Source organism: Mustela lutreola, chromosome 4, assembly GCF_030435805.1.
Source record: "Mustela lutreola isolate mMusLut2 chromosome 4, mMusLut2.pri, whole genome shotgun sequence".
Taxonomy (NCBI): Eukaryota; Metazoa; Chordata; class Mammalia; order Carnivora; family Mustelidae; genus Mustela; species Mustela lutreola.
In genome coordinates, this window is record NC_081293.1 from 42,125,955 (window position 1) to 42,138,644 (window position 12,690).

General features: G+C 60.0%; 2 protein-coding genes across 3 annotated transcripts; both read right to left on the minus strand.

The window, feature by feature from the left end:
• Positions 1 to 1,581: 1,581 nt before the first annotated feature.
• ADIRF (adipogenesis regulatory factor) lies at positions 1,582 to 3,855 on the minus strand. Its single transcript, XM_059169702.1, has 3 exons — positions 3,714 to 3,855; positions 1,974 to 2,036; positions 1,582 to 1,773 (listed from the first exon to the last, which is right to left on the minus strand). Exons 1-3 carry the CDS (start codon positions 3,772 to 3,774, stop codon positions 1,667 to 1,669), a joined length of 231 nt encoding a protein of 76 aa, XP_059025685.1. The 5' UTR covers positions 3,775 to 3,855; the 3' UTR covers positions 1,582 to 1,666.
• Positions 3,856 to 7,299: 3,444 nt separating this feature from the next.
• SNCG (synuclein gamma) lies at positions 7,300 to 12,621 on the minus strand. Of its 2 annotated transcripts, XM_059169701.1 has the most exons (6): positions 12,481 to 12,621; positions 11,586 to 11,796; positions 10,801 to 10,842; positions 10,359 to 10,486; positions 7,851 to 7,922; positions 7,300 to 7,599 (listed from the first exon to the last, which is right to left on the minus strand). In XM_059169701.1, exons 2-6 carry the CDS (start codon positions 11,704 to 11,706, stop codon positions 7,579 to 7,581), a joined length of 384 nt encoding a protein of 127 aa, XP_059025684.1. In that variant the 5' UTR covers positions 11,707 to 11,796; positions 12,481 to 12,621; the 3' UTR covers positions 7,300 to 7,578. The 2 variants fall into 2 exon arrangements, with proteins under 2 accessions (XP_059025684.1, XP_059025683.1); XM_059169700.1 differs by lacking the exon at positions 12,481 to 12,621 and having other exon boundaries at positions 11,586 to 11,902.
• Between the last annotated feature and the right edge of the window lie 69 nt (positions 12,622 to 12,690).

Sequence of the window (12,690 nt, forward strand, 5' to 3'; positions counted from 1 at the left end):
TTTCTGAGTCACCACCGGAAGGGAGCACACCAGAAAAGATGTGAGGGCTCTGCCAATCCAGCCCCTCTGGCCTCCCCCCAGTTGTGGCCCAAGACGGTCTCTCCTGACCTTGGCACCCACCTGGGGGCTGGGGCTCTTTTTGAGGACCTTCCCTTTGGGCCAGAGGGAGCAGCCTTGGCCCATTTTGCAAATTAGGCGAAGCATTCTTTTGGGTACAGTCAGCAAACCAGAAAACAAGAGTGAACAGGGCTTGGCCCTGGGGTAGGGCTGGGAGATGCTGACGGTGAGAGGGAGAAGTCCTGTCCCACCCTTGGTTGGGATCCCAGATGGGAGAAGAAAAAGGTCACTTGAGCAGAGCTGCACCCAGAGAGAGATCTGGGCCAGGGCGGGGCACCCCACGACAGCGCTGCTCCCTGCCTGCCGAAGCCGGTCTTGAGTCAACGCAGGAAGGACAGACTCATCTTCTCCCTCTTAACTCCCCCGAACTAGAAAGCGTAATCAATATTTTTGAATGGAAAAGGCTTGGCTACCTATGCGCTCGTCTTCCGGGAGGAGGGAATAACGTGTGCAAAGACGCGAAGGTGGGGAAGGGGCAGACCGCGTCAGCAGCCGAGGTGTGGCAGTGGGTCCGGATGAAGGGGGCCGCCAGTGCCCGGCGCCAGGGCCGCGCCTTATCCTGTGGCAACTGTGAGTCACCCAGGGCTGGTGTCGCGTGCGTGGACACGTGCTGGAATGGGGGGGGGGGGAGACTAACTTTGCGGGAAGTCTAATCCTCCTAGGGCCCTGCGGGACGAAAAGGCCAGTCTCCGTCCCCGAACGGAAAGTCCTGAAGTGTCCCAGCGGGTCCGGGTGCTCGCGAGCCGGGTCGCGCGCGCACGCACGCATACTTGCCGGGTCCCCCACTTCACCGCCAAGTGCACCGCCCCGTGCGTCCCTGCTCCTCCTCCGGGGGCGTTTCGTGGGCGGGGCTGCCCCGGCGGCCGCGCGGAACGCTCTCCAGTCCAGCCTGCCGGGCGTGGCTGGTCGGAACGCGTCCCAGCCTTCCCGGTCGTGCCCGGTGACTCATCGCCGGGTGGGGCCGGCGCACAAACACCCCGCGGTAGGGGGGAACGGAAATCCCACTCCTGCGACTCCTTGTTGTCCTCGAAGGCGCCCAGCCCTGGGATGCCTTGGTTCTCCCAGCCTCCAGGAGCAGGTCTCAGGGAGAGGTTCCCGAAGCCCCAGCCCTTGGAGTCCCTCGCCCCCCACCCGGAGCTGAGCCCCTCGAGCATCTAGGGACCCAACATCCCCTCCCAGGAGGGGCGGGGTTCCCGAAGCTGGGGGAACGGTTTGAGAATGGGGCATGGGGTGGCTCCTGAAGAGAGCCAGAGGCACAGATATGTCGTTGAACTTCGGATAAGGGAGCGTCTGCATTTGCTGTTGAGACCATGGGAAAAGAATTCTCGGACAGTCTGCCTGGGTTTCCCAATTTGGAATGCCAGAACTCTGGATGTCCAGGCTGGGTTTCTGGATACGGGGGCTCAGCTCTAGGCGACAGAGGACTGGGCCCAGCTTGTGGGGAAGCATGAAGTGGACACAAGGTAGGAACAAGTACTTTAATAAGGCAGCAGGCCAAGGGCCTGCCAGAGCTGAGAGCCTGGAAGGAGGCATATATGTCTCCATGCTGTTATTTCATGAAGCCTAATTTTTTCCCAAAACCTGAGAAAGTCTCGGAGGCCTGGTTAGCAGTCTTGTCGATGGTTTCCTGGGTGGTCTTGGCCACCTGGTCCATGGCTGGGGAAGGAAAGGAGAAAGCAGATGAGGGCGAGGCCCTGGGAACCAGAGCCCTGTAGGATTAGCCTGGATCTCCATCCCCAGGAAGCAGTGTGGGCAGAGGGGCTCTGAAGGAGAGGATATCTCTGGGTGAGGGCTGAATGGGGAGGGGGGGGAGTGTGCGGGGGCTGCCCACCCTCCTGCCCACCAGCACACCAGACCTTTCTGCCCTGCTTCTGTGGCCTGATCCACCACTTGCTGGGCCGATGCTCCTGCCGCAGTCACTGAAACAGAGAGATGTGGCCTTTAGCCCATATTGAGACACTGCTGACCACAGGGACCCCACCATTGCTACTCCCCCGATCTGTCCTTTGGAGTAGTCTGTCTGTCCTACAGGCCCAAGGGAAGTGAAGTCTTTTGACTAAGACCAGCCACCCAGCTAGGCAAGGAGCCCTTTCCATGCCTCTAGGGTGTTCTTAGTTATTTATAACTCTAGGCTCCTCCCCTCTGGTCTGCTTCTCTTCCCAACTCCAGGACTGCAGAGAAAATATCCCAACAGAGGCTGGAGCTGGCATCTGGTCTTCTGCTGCTCCTGGGCATGGCCCAAGAAGAACCATGTCCCCCTTTCACAATGTCTCCTCCAGAAGCCTGGCCCAGATGCCTGATTTCCCACCTGGAGTGCACGGGAGTCTACTTTTGCAAGAGGCCCTCTCACCGCGTCTTCCCTCCTGTGCCTCACCCTCTCCTGTGCCTCACCTCGTCACAAGCAGTGATGCTAGTAGTGCCTCCGTGGGCAGGCAACTTAAGGCATTAGGAAATGGAAGTCCAGAGAGGAGGTGACACTTCCAAGTCAGGCCATGTCCTCTGGGCCAGAGTTTGTGCCCATGGTGAACATGGCTTCCAGGACCTCAAATGGGTCCCACCTGCTGGGTGATCTGACATCCTTGCTGCTGAACAGGAAAGAACCTGCTTTACTCAGACCCTGGGCCAGGGAGGTGTAACGGGGCCAGGCAGGCCCTGGGTCTGTGGCTCACAAAGCACCCCCTTCCTGTCCCACTTGGGGCCTTATATGACAGAACCAGTCAGGGCCACAGAGAATGAGCCTTTGCACCCAACTTACAGATGGGGAAAGTGAGGCCCAGAAGGAAGGGTCCTATAGATAGGCTTCCTGGTAGCATTTTAATTTCAGGGGAACAACCGTGGGAGTTCCCTGGGGCACTGGTGATGGAGGGAGTTAGTGTAAGTTTTGTCTGTTGAGTGGGATATGTGCAGGACAGACTGGGAACCAGAGTCCCGAGGGAGGCTGCCCTGGGACTGGAAGAGCTGCAGCTGGTGGGCCCAGGGGTCTCCTCACATTCTCTAGCCCCAGCCTACCCTACCCCACCCCAGCTGCATAACCTCAGGTCGGAGGAGAAAAGAACTGGAGGCGGAGAAACAAGGCTGGGACCTGCCCTGTGGGGTGAGAGTGGGGAGTTCCTCTGGGTGAGAACTTGGAAACGATTGATTATTTTTCCTGTGTGGGGGCGGGGGAAGTAAGGGGGCGCAAAACAATGGGGGTGGGGGGGAAGCCGCCTCCACCATCCCATCCGGTCCAGTGCTCCTCTGAGACCCCAGCAGGCAGAGGTGGATTTCGGGGTGCGCAGCGGGCTTTCTCCATGGACCTCTACCCTCCCCTAAGGACTGAGGTGGGGCCGCTCGGGATCGGGGTGGGGCCGGTCCCCGCCATTCAGCCTCCTCATATTGGCCCCTGGCAATGCCCAAATCGGACCACGAACCCTCGGGCACCGCTGTTCCCCCATCTGCCTCAAGGCTTCATCCCCTGGGCTGAGCGGGGTGGGCGTCGGCCCCGTCCCTGCATCTCAGAGGAGGGCTCTCCCCAGCCGGAACCGCCCACCGACTTGATGCGCGACCCAGGGCTTCTGCCTCCGCTGCATGTGCCCCGGGTCGCGCGCTGTCCTCACCCGCTTCCTGGGCCGCCCCCTGCACTTGCTGCTTCAGGTCCTGCAAGCCCTTGCTGGCCATGGCTGCGGGGGGTCTGCGAGGTCGTCTAAGGTAGTGGCAGCGATGTTAAATCTTGTTCACCTTGCGGCGACCCGAGAGCGGGCTCTGGTTTTTAAGGCGCCCCAGGGCCGGCCCGCCCTCCGCGGGGCGGGGAAGGTGGGGCGCGGGGCGTTTCCCGGCAGACAAGCTCCAGAGACCGACCCAGCCCTGCTCCAGGCTCCACCAACCCGAGAGCACCTCCCGTCCTCGGGCCGGTGGCGATGAGAAGGCGGCCGTCCCCACCAGGGTCTGAACAGGGAAGAGGGGCTGCAGAGGGATTGGGTCGGGGTCCAGAGATGGGCCGGAATAGAAGGGGGGCGCCTGACCCCCTTCAACAACTTCATGAAATTGGTGTTATCAGCAGTTTATAGGAAGAAACTGAGACACAGAGGGCGCGTTTGGTCTCACCCAGACTTGAATGGCCGGGACTCGAATCTGCGACAGTGGACTGCAAACTCTAAGACCCCAACAACCACCAAGCTGGCTGTCCCCACACACTGGCCAGGACACTGCAGACTGCTGCCACTGGGACCAGGCAGGCACAGAGGGGAGAGACTCAGGGAGCAAGCAGCCCAAGGTGGAGGGGGAACAACGGAAAGAGGCGCTGTGTGTGCCCAGCCCAGGCAAGGAGATGGCTTCCTTAGGTGACCAAAGCCCTCCGAGTGGGCCGGAGGCAAAGTTCAGAGAGGGCAGGGAATCTCCCCAAGCCACACAGCAAAGAAGGGAGTGGCTGAGCCTCAGATCAATGAGGTCACCTTTCCCAGGATGGGGTGCACACTGGATGTGGTGATGACCCAGGGGCACTGGGAGTGGGGTTAGAGGCCCATGCACCAGTGGTGGAGCCACGAATCCTGAGAACAGCAAAATAACCCAAAAGGCATGAGCCCCTGGCATTCAAGTGTGCTGGTCGGGCCTCCACCCTGTCCCACGTTCTCCCACTCCAGAGCCAACCTGTGGAGCTTAGAGGCCACCATCGTGCTGGGCTTGTGCATCTTGGTGTGGCTGCTGGACTCTCTAGTGCTTGCTTTCCGGGGTGGTGTGGGAGTCTTCCATATTCTGGAGCCCTGGGAAGACCCTGCATACCCAGGTCCCCTCGGCTGGCCCATGCCCAGCCCCTAATGTTTTAGGGAGGAGGTAGCTGTGGGGAGAGGCTGGGGGGTAAACCGTAGAGTGTCAGCCACCGTGTGGACTGTCTGGAAGTGGGCTCGATCACACACAATGAGAATGGATTAATGGAGGTGAGGTCAACCCCGGGCAAGTAGGAGGACAGGCACTGAGTTCAGATGGGGGGAGGGGACACCAATGACAGAAGAACCAAGTGGCCACCACGCCCTCTCCTCCTGGCCTTAAGCCCAGCCAAGCCCAGAGCACAAAGGTGTGGCAGGAGCTGCCTTCTCGCTGCCTAGGGAACCCCGCGGAGCCCAGCCTTGCCCATGTCTTCCTGAATTCCCACCAGTAGCACCAGGCCTTTTAGCCACAAAGATCTTTTCACCACAGCAGTTAGCTCATGGCTGGCTGTTAATGCTCTTTGGTGCAGGTCCCAGTGGACGAGAATAAGACAGGGAGGCAGCAGCCTCTGTGGGAGGCACAGCCGCGCCCAAGCCAGTGATGATAGGGGCAGCTGAGTGTCTTTCAAGTAGCAGGCACTGCAGTTGGACTCCCTGGGCCAAGTCCATCTCTCTGAGCCCTAGTGCCCCATCCTTGATGGGTGGATGGGGGAAACAGAATCTCCTCACAGGGCTCTTGTGAAGGTTCAGTGGGCTGAAGGCTGCCCCACATTCAGCAGAGGCCCCTCAACAAGGGGGCATTCTCAGGTAAGGAGAGGGATCCAGAGAGCGGTTGTTCCTCTAGGGAACCCAGGCGCAACTGCAGGAGCCCAGAGCACATAAGAGAGGGTCTATATTTTTTTAATGTGGGCTTCATGCTCATCGTGGATTTCAACACAGGGCTTGAACTGATGACCCTGAGATTAAGACCTGAGCTGAGATCAAGAACTAACCAGCTGAGCTACCCAGGCACCCCTATAGGGTTTGGAAGGCTGCGAGCAATATAGGTGCCATCCAGTGGGAACAGGCTTCCTGGATAGAGTGAACCTAGATGTTTGGCATTTGACCCCAAGAACAGGCCCTGAGTATGTGTCTAGGGTGGGAGTCAAGCAGCAGGGACCCTGCCAGATTCCTTTGGCAGAGGCAGAGAGCACTGGGAGGCTGGTGACGCACGGTGCACGGGGCCTGGGTCTAGGTGTCCTCCTTCCCCTGTCACCTTATGGGACTCCCTCCTCCTCTCTGTCTCTCAAAGGCCAAGCTCTCAGACACACCCAGGCCCCGGGTGGACTGCTCCTAGGCGTGCATAGGCCTGCTTTGTGCATGCATCTGGGTCCAGGAGCATTAACACCCCTGACTGCCCTGAACCTCCTCTAGAACTTTCACTCCTCCCATGGTAGGATTTGGGAGTCTGCGGGACCAGCAGCCTTCTGCTCCTTTCCCACCTCCTCAGCAGTGGATGCCCATGGCCAGCAGACTAGGCTACAATGCTGCTCAGCCCACAGGGCTGGCCTTGACCCCTGCTTCCCACCACTGAGGCAGGATGGGAAAGGGGTGATCTCGGGAGTGTCTGAATTCGGGGGTGGACTCAAGCTCTAGCTCTGACACCTGGGGTTGGAGGCTTGGGGCAAGTCACTTAGATGCTCTGAGCCCAAACTGTCTGGGTGCCACAGGGGAAGGAACCTCTCCATCGCCTCTGAACAAGGCCCCAGGACATGATGCTAATAGCCCTTCATGTAGGACACCTGCCAGCCTGGTCCCCAGGTTATTTTGAAACAGGGCCACGAAGTCTAGGGTCCTGCAGCAGAGTGTGGTCATTAACTGGGTGGCTCTGGAGCCAGGCGACTTTGGCCTCTGCCCAGTCCCAGAGGTTCCTTGCTCTGTGCCCTTGGGCAAGTTATTTAACCTCTCCATTCTTCAGTTCCTTAGGGAAACTGGGATCATACCAAGAGTTTGTTCTGAGGATTAAATTAGGTAAAGTGCTCAGGCCTGGGAGGAGTTCATTTTTACTACTTTTAAAGGGTGGAGGCTCACTCTCCTGCTTTTCAGCTGTCATCTTTTCTAATGATACCTGACAGGACTTCTGGCAAAGGATGGAAAAGCCCAGCTCCAAGCTGGTGGGAGCTTGAAGCCAGCTGGGGTCAGGCAGGAGGAGCCATGGGGTCATGTCTTTTTGCACTGGGGGACTCAAAGAGGACTTGCTATGGGCCTGGACGTCACATCTTTAAGGGTTACCCTCAGTTCCAGGGAGGGGTGTGAGGTTGTCTGGGGGAGCCAAAAGCGCTCCATGTTAAAAGACAACGGTGTGGGCTCCCTGAAGGCGGTGCCTATGCTCAGAAGGTTCCCAAAATGCCCAGGGTACCTGGCCCCAGACCGGCTTCCCAGGCCCACCAGCAGGCTGGCCTGGCTTCTGTTCCCAGATGAGGCAGCACAGAGTAGAAGCATGGGCACGTATGGCCAGGGGTGAGGACTAGAGTTTTATTTGGAATCATTAAAAACAAAATTTCACAGCAGCATCTGTGGGTTCAGAAGGACCAGGGGGTGGAGGCTGTGAGGAAGGGAGTGAGGGAGTGAAGGCATCAGAGGCAGCTTAGGAGGACAGGCCTGTGGGTGGCCAGGTGTGGGCGTGGGAACATGGGCAACCCGGGTCACGCTCTGCGCTGGGCACCCCGCGTGCCTGGAGGGGGTGGGGTGCAAGGCAGAGGGCTCTTCCTCGGGGTCTCCGTGGCGGACTGGCATCCCTCTAGTCTCCTCCACTCTTGGCCTGGGAGAGAGAGTGCCCCTCACAAACAACCCCAGCTCCACCCCCAGCAGCCCCCCCCCCAACCCCCTCACCTCCAGTGCGGTGGGGCTGGGAGTCATCTCTGGCCCTCCACCCTGAGGGAATCATTCATGAGGGAACCTCCCACTTACGCTGAGGGGGCTGCAGAAGGTCAAGGGGGCTGTCCTGAGGGATCTGGGGACCCTGGGAGGGAAGCAGGCTTGCCCAGTGTCCTCCGGGAGCCCAGCACTTACCTCCTCAGCCACTTCCTCTTCCCCTGTGGCTGCCTTGTCCTCCTGCGGGGCGGCTGGTTGCTCCAGGTCCTCCTGGGAGGGAGCAAAGGGGGACCCAGGGGATGTGGGACCGTGTGGAGTGTGCAGAGGCTCCAGCTGCTCTGCAGCCAGGGCTCATCCACCTGGCCTCAGAGATGAGCAGAAGCCCTCAACAGCTTGCTGTGCATGGAGGGCAGGAGGTGAAGGAAGTGTGAGGACCAGTCAGACCATGGCAGTGACAGAGCCTTGTGTAAAGACCCACAGTGGGGGCTCTGTCCGACAATGCTGAGGCCTTCTGGGGGTACCAAGTCTCCTGGAGCCCAGCTTTACATGCCCCCCACCCCCACCCCGCCGCCAAGCTAAAGCAGAGTCTCTGGGCTGTCCTTGGTTGGGCCTCTGCATTGAGGAGGACTGGGTCGGGGGGCAGGGTGGTGCAGTGGGGTGGGGGAGGGCTGTGGCCCTGAAACCTGAGGCCTGACCCACCCTCAGTGTCCCCAAATCACATGATCATACACCTTGTCTAACTTAGTTCCCAAATAATAACCCCAGGAGGAGGGATATGCCATCGTTGTTCATACAGCAACCTCCAGGCCAGGGAGGCCAAGTATCCAGCTCAAGGCCTCAGAGCTTAAAGCAATGGGACTTTTGGGATCAGTTTGGGCTTACTCCAGGCCCATCCTCCTATAAGCAGCATCTTTCTCTCTGCCTGCCTCCTGGATGGCCTTTGGGCTGAAGCTGGTGTGGTTGGGCCAACAGGGGTTATACAATCTTCCCCACTTCCTGTCTCCTCCTCCCTTATCCCCAGCCAGACACTTGCCTAAGGTGGCAGCTATGGGCAAAACCAGACTGGGTGATCAGGCAGGATCCCGGTCCTAGCACCTACCTTTAGAGGATCCTGCCATGTCCGTGCTACCACTGGGACATCCTTGGTAGACTGGGGCACCAAACTGGTCAGCAAGAGTTGGGGCAGGCCTTTCAAGCAAAGGGTAGGCAGCTCCCTGCCTAGTCCTGCTGCCCCTAGGTGGGTAGACGAGGCCCGCAGAAGGAAAGGGCTGTCGGACAGGCAGTGCCACATCCTTCTATGGTTCACTGGAGGGGCAGTTGTGACTGGTTTTTAGGTGTCACCAGGAAATGTCTTTCTTGGGGCAGCGACCCATACCCTAAGACCTGGGTGGCTCCCTAGGCTCACCGGCCCTTCTTCAAAGCCAAAGAGAAGGGCCCAGGCTCCTTCTCAGAGACGCAGTAGCAGCCTGGCCCTACCCCAGGGCCTCTTTTGCTGGGAGGGAGGGGCCTGGTGTCTCCCAGAGCACCTGTGGGTCCTGCCCAGATGATGATAATGATGGAGTCACCTGCCTCTGTTGGGTGCTCAGCATGATCCGGGAGTAACGGGTTCACGTGGGGCAAGTTCCCTGCAGAATTATACATTGTCACAGCAAATCGGGCACTCCCACCTCCTCCCGTGTCACGGATGAGGTAGTGGAGGTCCCCAGGGGTTGAGTAGCTTCCCAAGGTCACACAGCTAGCCAGGGCAGAGCTGGGAGTGAGGACAGGGAGCCGTTGCCTACTCCAAGGACATGGGGACCCTGTGTTGGTGCAGAAAGTGGGTGCCTGGGTGGCCCCCTCCCCCCTACTTCCCAAAGCAGGGATCCTCATTGCTGGGTGCCTGCACACAGCCTGTACCCGCCCCCCATATAAACTGGGCTCTCTACCACCCCAGCTACCTCACACTCTTAACTGCTCTGGGAACTGCGGACTGACAGGACCAGCCCTGGGATCTTGAACACCTCCTGTAACCTCTCTGGGCTTCATTTGCACACTCCATCACTGGGGATTTGGGGCCCATTAAATGAGTTAGTAAGTGTAAAATGTCTCAAGCAGAGCCTGCTCTGTGGTGGGTGCTGGGACAGCTCATCCCTGGGGCCTCCACCTCCTGGAAGTGCCTGATTGCTCCCGTGCTCTCTGCAGCCGGCCACCCAGGGGCGTGCGCGCACACACGCATACACACACACACACACACACACGCACACGCACGCACTTGCGCAAACTCAACGAAGGCGAAGGGCGCGGTCAGGACCCTCCCTGCTTCGTCACAAGGGGGCGCTGCTTCCCTGCGCCTGCTGCGAGGGGAAGGTAGCCCACTGGCCCGGCAGGGAGGCGGGCCACCAGGCCTGTGGGCGGTGACTTCACCGCTCCAGGCCGGTGTTTGTGGCCTAGGAGACTGCCTGTCACCACACGGGGCCCCATGGGGTCACCGGTGAAATGTGGTACCTCCCAAATGCTGAGCATCAAGAAGACGTGGTTTGGAGCCTCACTTTCCAGTTGGGCCTCCAAGCTGCCCCCCTCACGAGGGTCATTGGGAGGATCCCAGGCATTAACGGGTGTGAGAAAAATGAAGCACACACATCCTGAGCCTCTAAGTCTCTGCTTCCTTATATGTCATGAGGCACTGATGCCTCCTCACCAGCCAGCCTCTCTGGGACCTCATCTCACCTTTCGAACCACTCCGGAGGTGACGGCAATGTTCTCTGCCTCCTCCACCGTCTTGATGGCCACCGTGTTGACACTGGTGACCACGGCTTCGCTCACAGCGTTGGCCTGCTCCTTGGTCTTCTCAGCCACTGCAAGAGGACTCCAACTAGCCTTTGTCCTCCTGCCCCTGCCCCCATGGGCCTGGCCTGCCCAAGTCAGGCTGAGCAGCCCCTTTCTCAGAGCGCTCAAAACTCTGGCTCCACTAGAAGCGCCGCAAAACTCTGGCTCCACTAGAAGCGCGGGGCTGCCCCTTTCTCTGACTCTGGGGAGCTCTGATGCCGATGGGGAAATCAGGAGGCCCACCCAGGGTCTAGCCTCAGGGTCTGGAGGGCTTGGAGCTTTAGCACCAGTTGCAGTCCCTGGAGGTCCCAGCCCCCATGTCCCCTGGTCCTGGGCTCCTCACCTGAGGTCACACTCTGCACAACATTCTCCTTGGTCTTAGCTCCTGTGGAGGAAATGGAGGCGTCAGCCTACTCCTCCTGGTGTTGCAGGGGTGGGGAGTGGGGGTGGGGGGTAGTGAGAGCAAATACAGAACAGCTGGACAAGCCGTGAGGTCAGCAGGGGGTTAGGATGGTGTCCGGGGGCCAGCAGTCCCTTCAAAGGCTGCTTCCGGCTGTGTCTGAAGGAAGGGAATGGATGGGAAGTGGACAGGACAGGGCTGAGAGAGACCATAGGGTCCGGACCCGCGTGGGTGTGGCCGGGGCCTCGGAAGTAGCAACAGGACAGAGCTGAGTCACCAGCTTCTGAGGGGCTGAGGGGGGTGGGGCTGCACAGGATACTGGGGCTCATGCTCCTCTCCCCTGCCCCCCACTCGGAACAGGGTGGGGATCTAGGATATGGCTGATGAGCACCTGCCCACTCATCCCACAGAGGCTGTAGGCTCAGCCTGGCTTCTCATCTGAGTCCAGGGGTACAAGTGCTGGGCTGGGGGACACTGGGTTGCATCTGTGCACGTGCACATGTGTGTATGTGACAAACAGGTGTGTTTGCCCCAGACACACTGGGGTCCTGAGGAGGTCAAAGCACATAATGGGGGGCTGGAGAAGGATGGGGGTGCTCCAGGGCCTGGAGACCCTGAGTCAACAACCCTGGAGCTGGGGGATAAGGTTGGCCCCCAGAAACTGGGCATCCCTGCCTCCAGCCTCCCGGCTGCTGCACCCTGCCACGCCCTGCTTCGCCCACACTCACCCACATACATGACCCCCTCCTTGGTCTTCTCGGCCGCTTCTGTCACCCCTTGCTTGGTCTTCTCCACGGCGCCCACCACACCCTCCTTGGCGATGGAGAAGCCCTTCTTGAAGACGTCCATGGTGGTGGGCAGGACAGGGAGGTTGATTCTTGCAGAGAGCTGTGGCTGGGGCTGGCGAGAATGCTGCTGCAGCCGCCGTCCCCGCCGCCTCTTATTGACGCCCATGAAATATTGATGATGCGGCTGCTGGCTGCTGGGAGCTCGGCCAGCGGGGCGGGGAGGGAGGGGGGAGGGGACCCGCCCTCACCTTCCCCCAGGGCGGGGCAGCCGGGTCCAGCTCTCCCCGAGCTCAGTTGCTCAGCCCTCTCCTCCTGCCCCCTGCCCTCCAGGGAGGAGGGCTGCAGGGGACTGGACTCGTCCTTATCCATCACTGCCCCTTATTCATCCACTGCCCCGTCCACCCGCAGTGGCGGCAATGGCTGGGGGCTCTCAGGCCTGGGGCTATTGTGTCTGATCCATCTGGGACAGAACGGGTCAGGCAGGGGAGGCACCTTTGCTACCAGTGTCCCAGGTAGAGCAGGGGTCAGAGCCACGCAGGCCTGTCAGGCAGCAGTGGCCAACCTCCCAGACCAGCCTGGGCTACCTGGTGACTCACCAGCCCCATGGATGCCCCCATCCCCGGGCTCCAGCAAGGGCAGCCGGGGAGCTAGGTCAGAGGAGCGCACAAGGGTTCCCCAGTGCCCCAGGGACCCTAGGACAGCTCCTCTCTCTCTCTGAGCCTCCCCCAACCTGCTGGCTCCCACAGCCCCAGGGTGAAAGGTGCTGAGTTGGCATGCAGTGCCCCCCGCTTCCTGGCCACCAGCACGGATGGGCAGCAGGTTCCCTGAGACTGACCCGGCCACTTCCTGCAGCCTCACTTCCATGCTTGGGCTCTTCTAGCTCCCACAGGGTCGTGTGTGGTGGGGCTGCCTTCCTGCATGTCCCACACCTCCAGTGTCCCTGACCTAAGTCCTTTTGAGGCACAGGAACCAGCCTGAGTTGGCTGCCTCTGTGGGGGAAGGTGGTGGGGGGTGGCGATTGGAGTGGGAGGGCCGGACAAGGCTC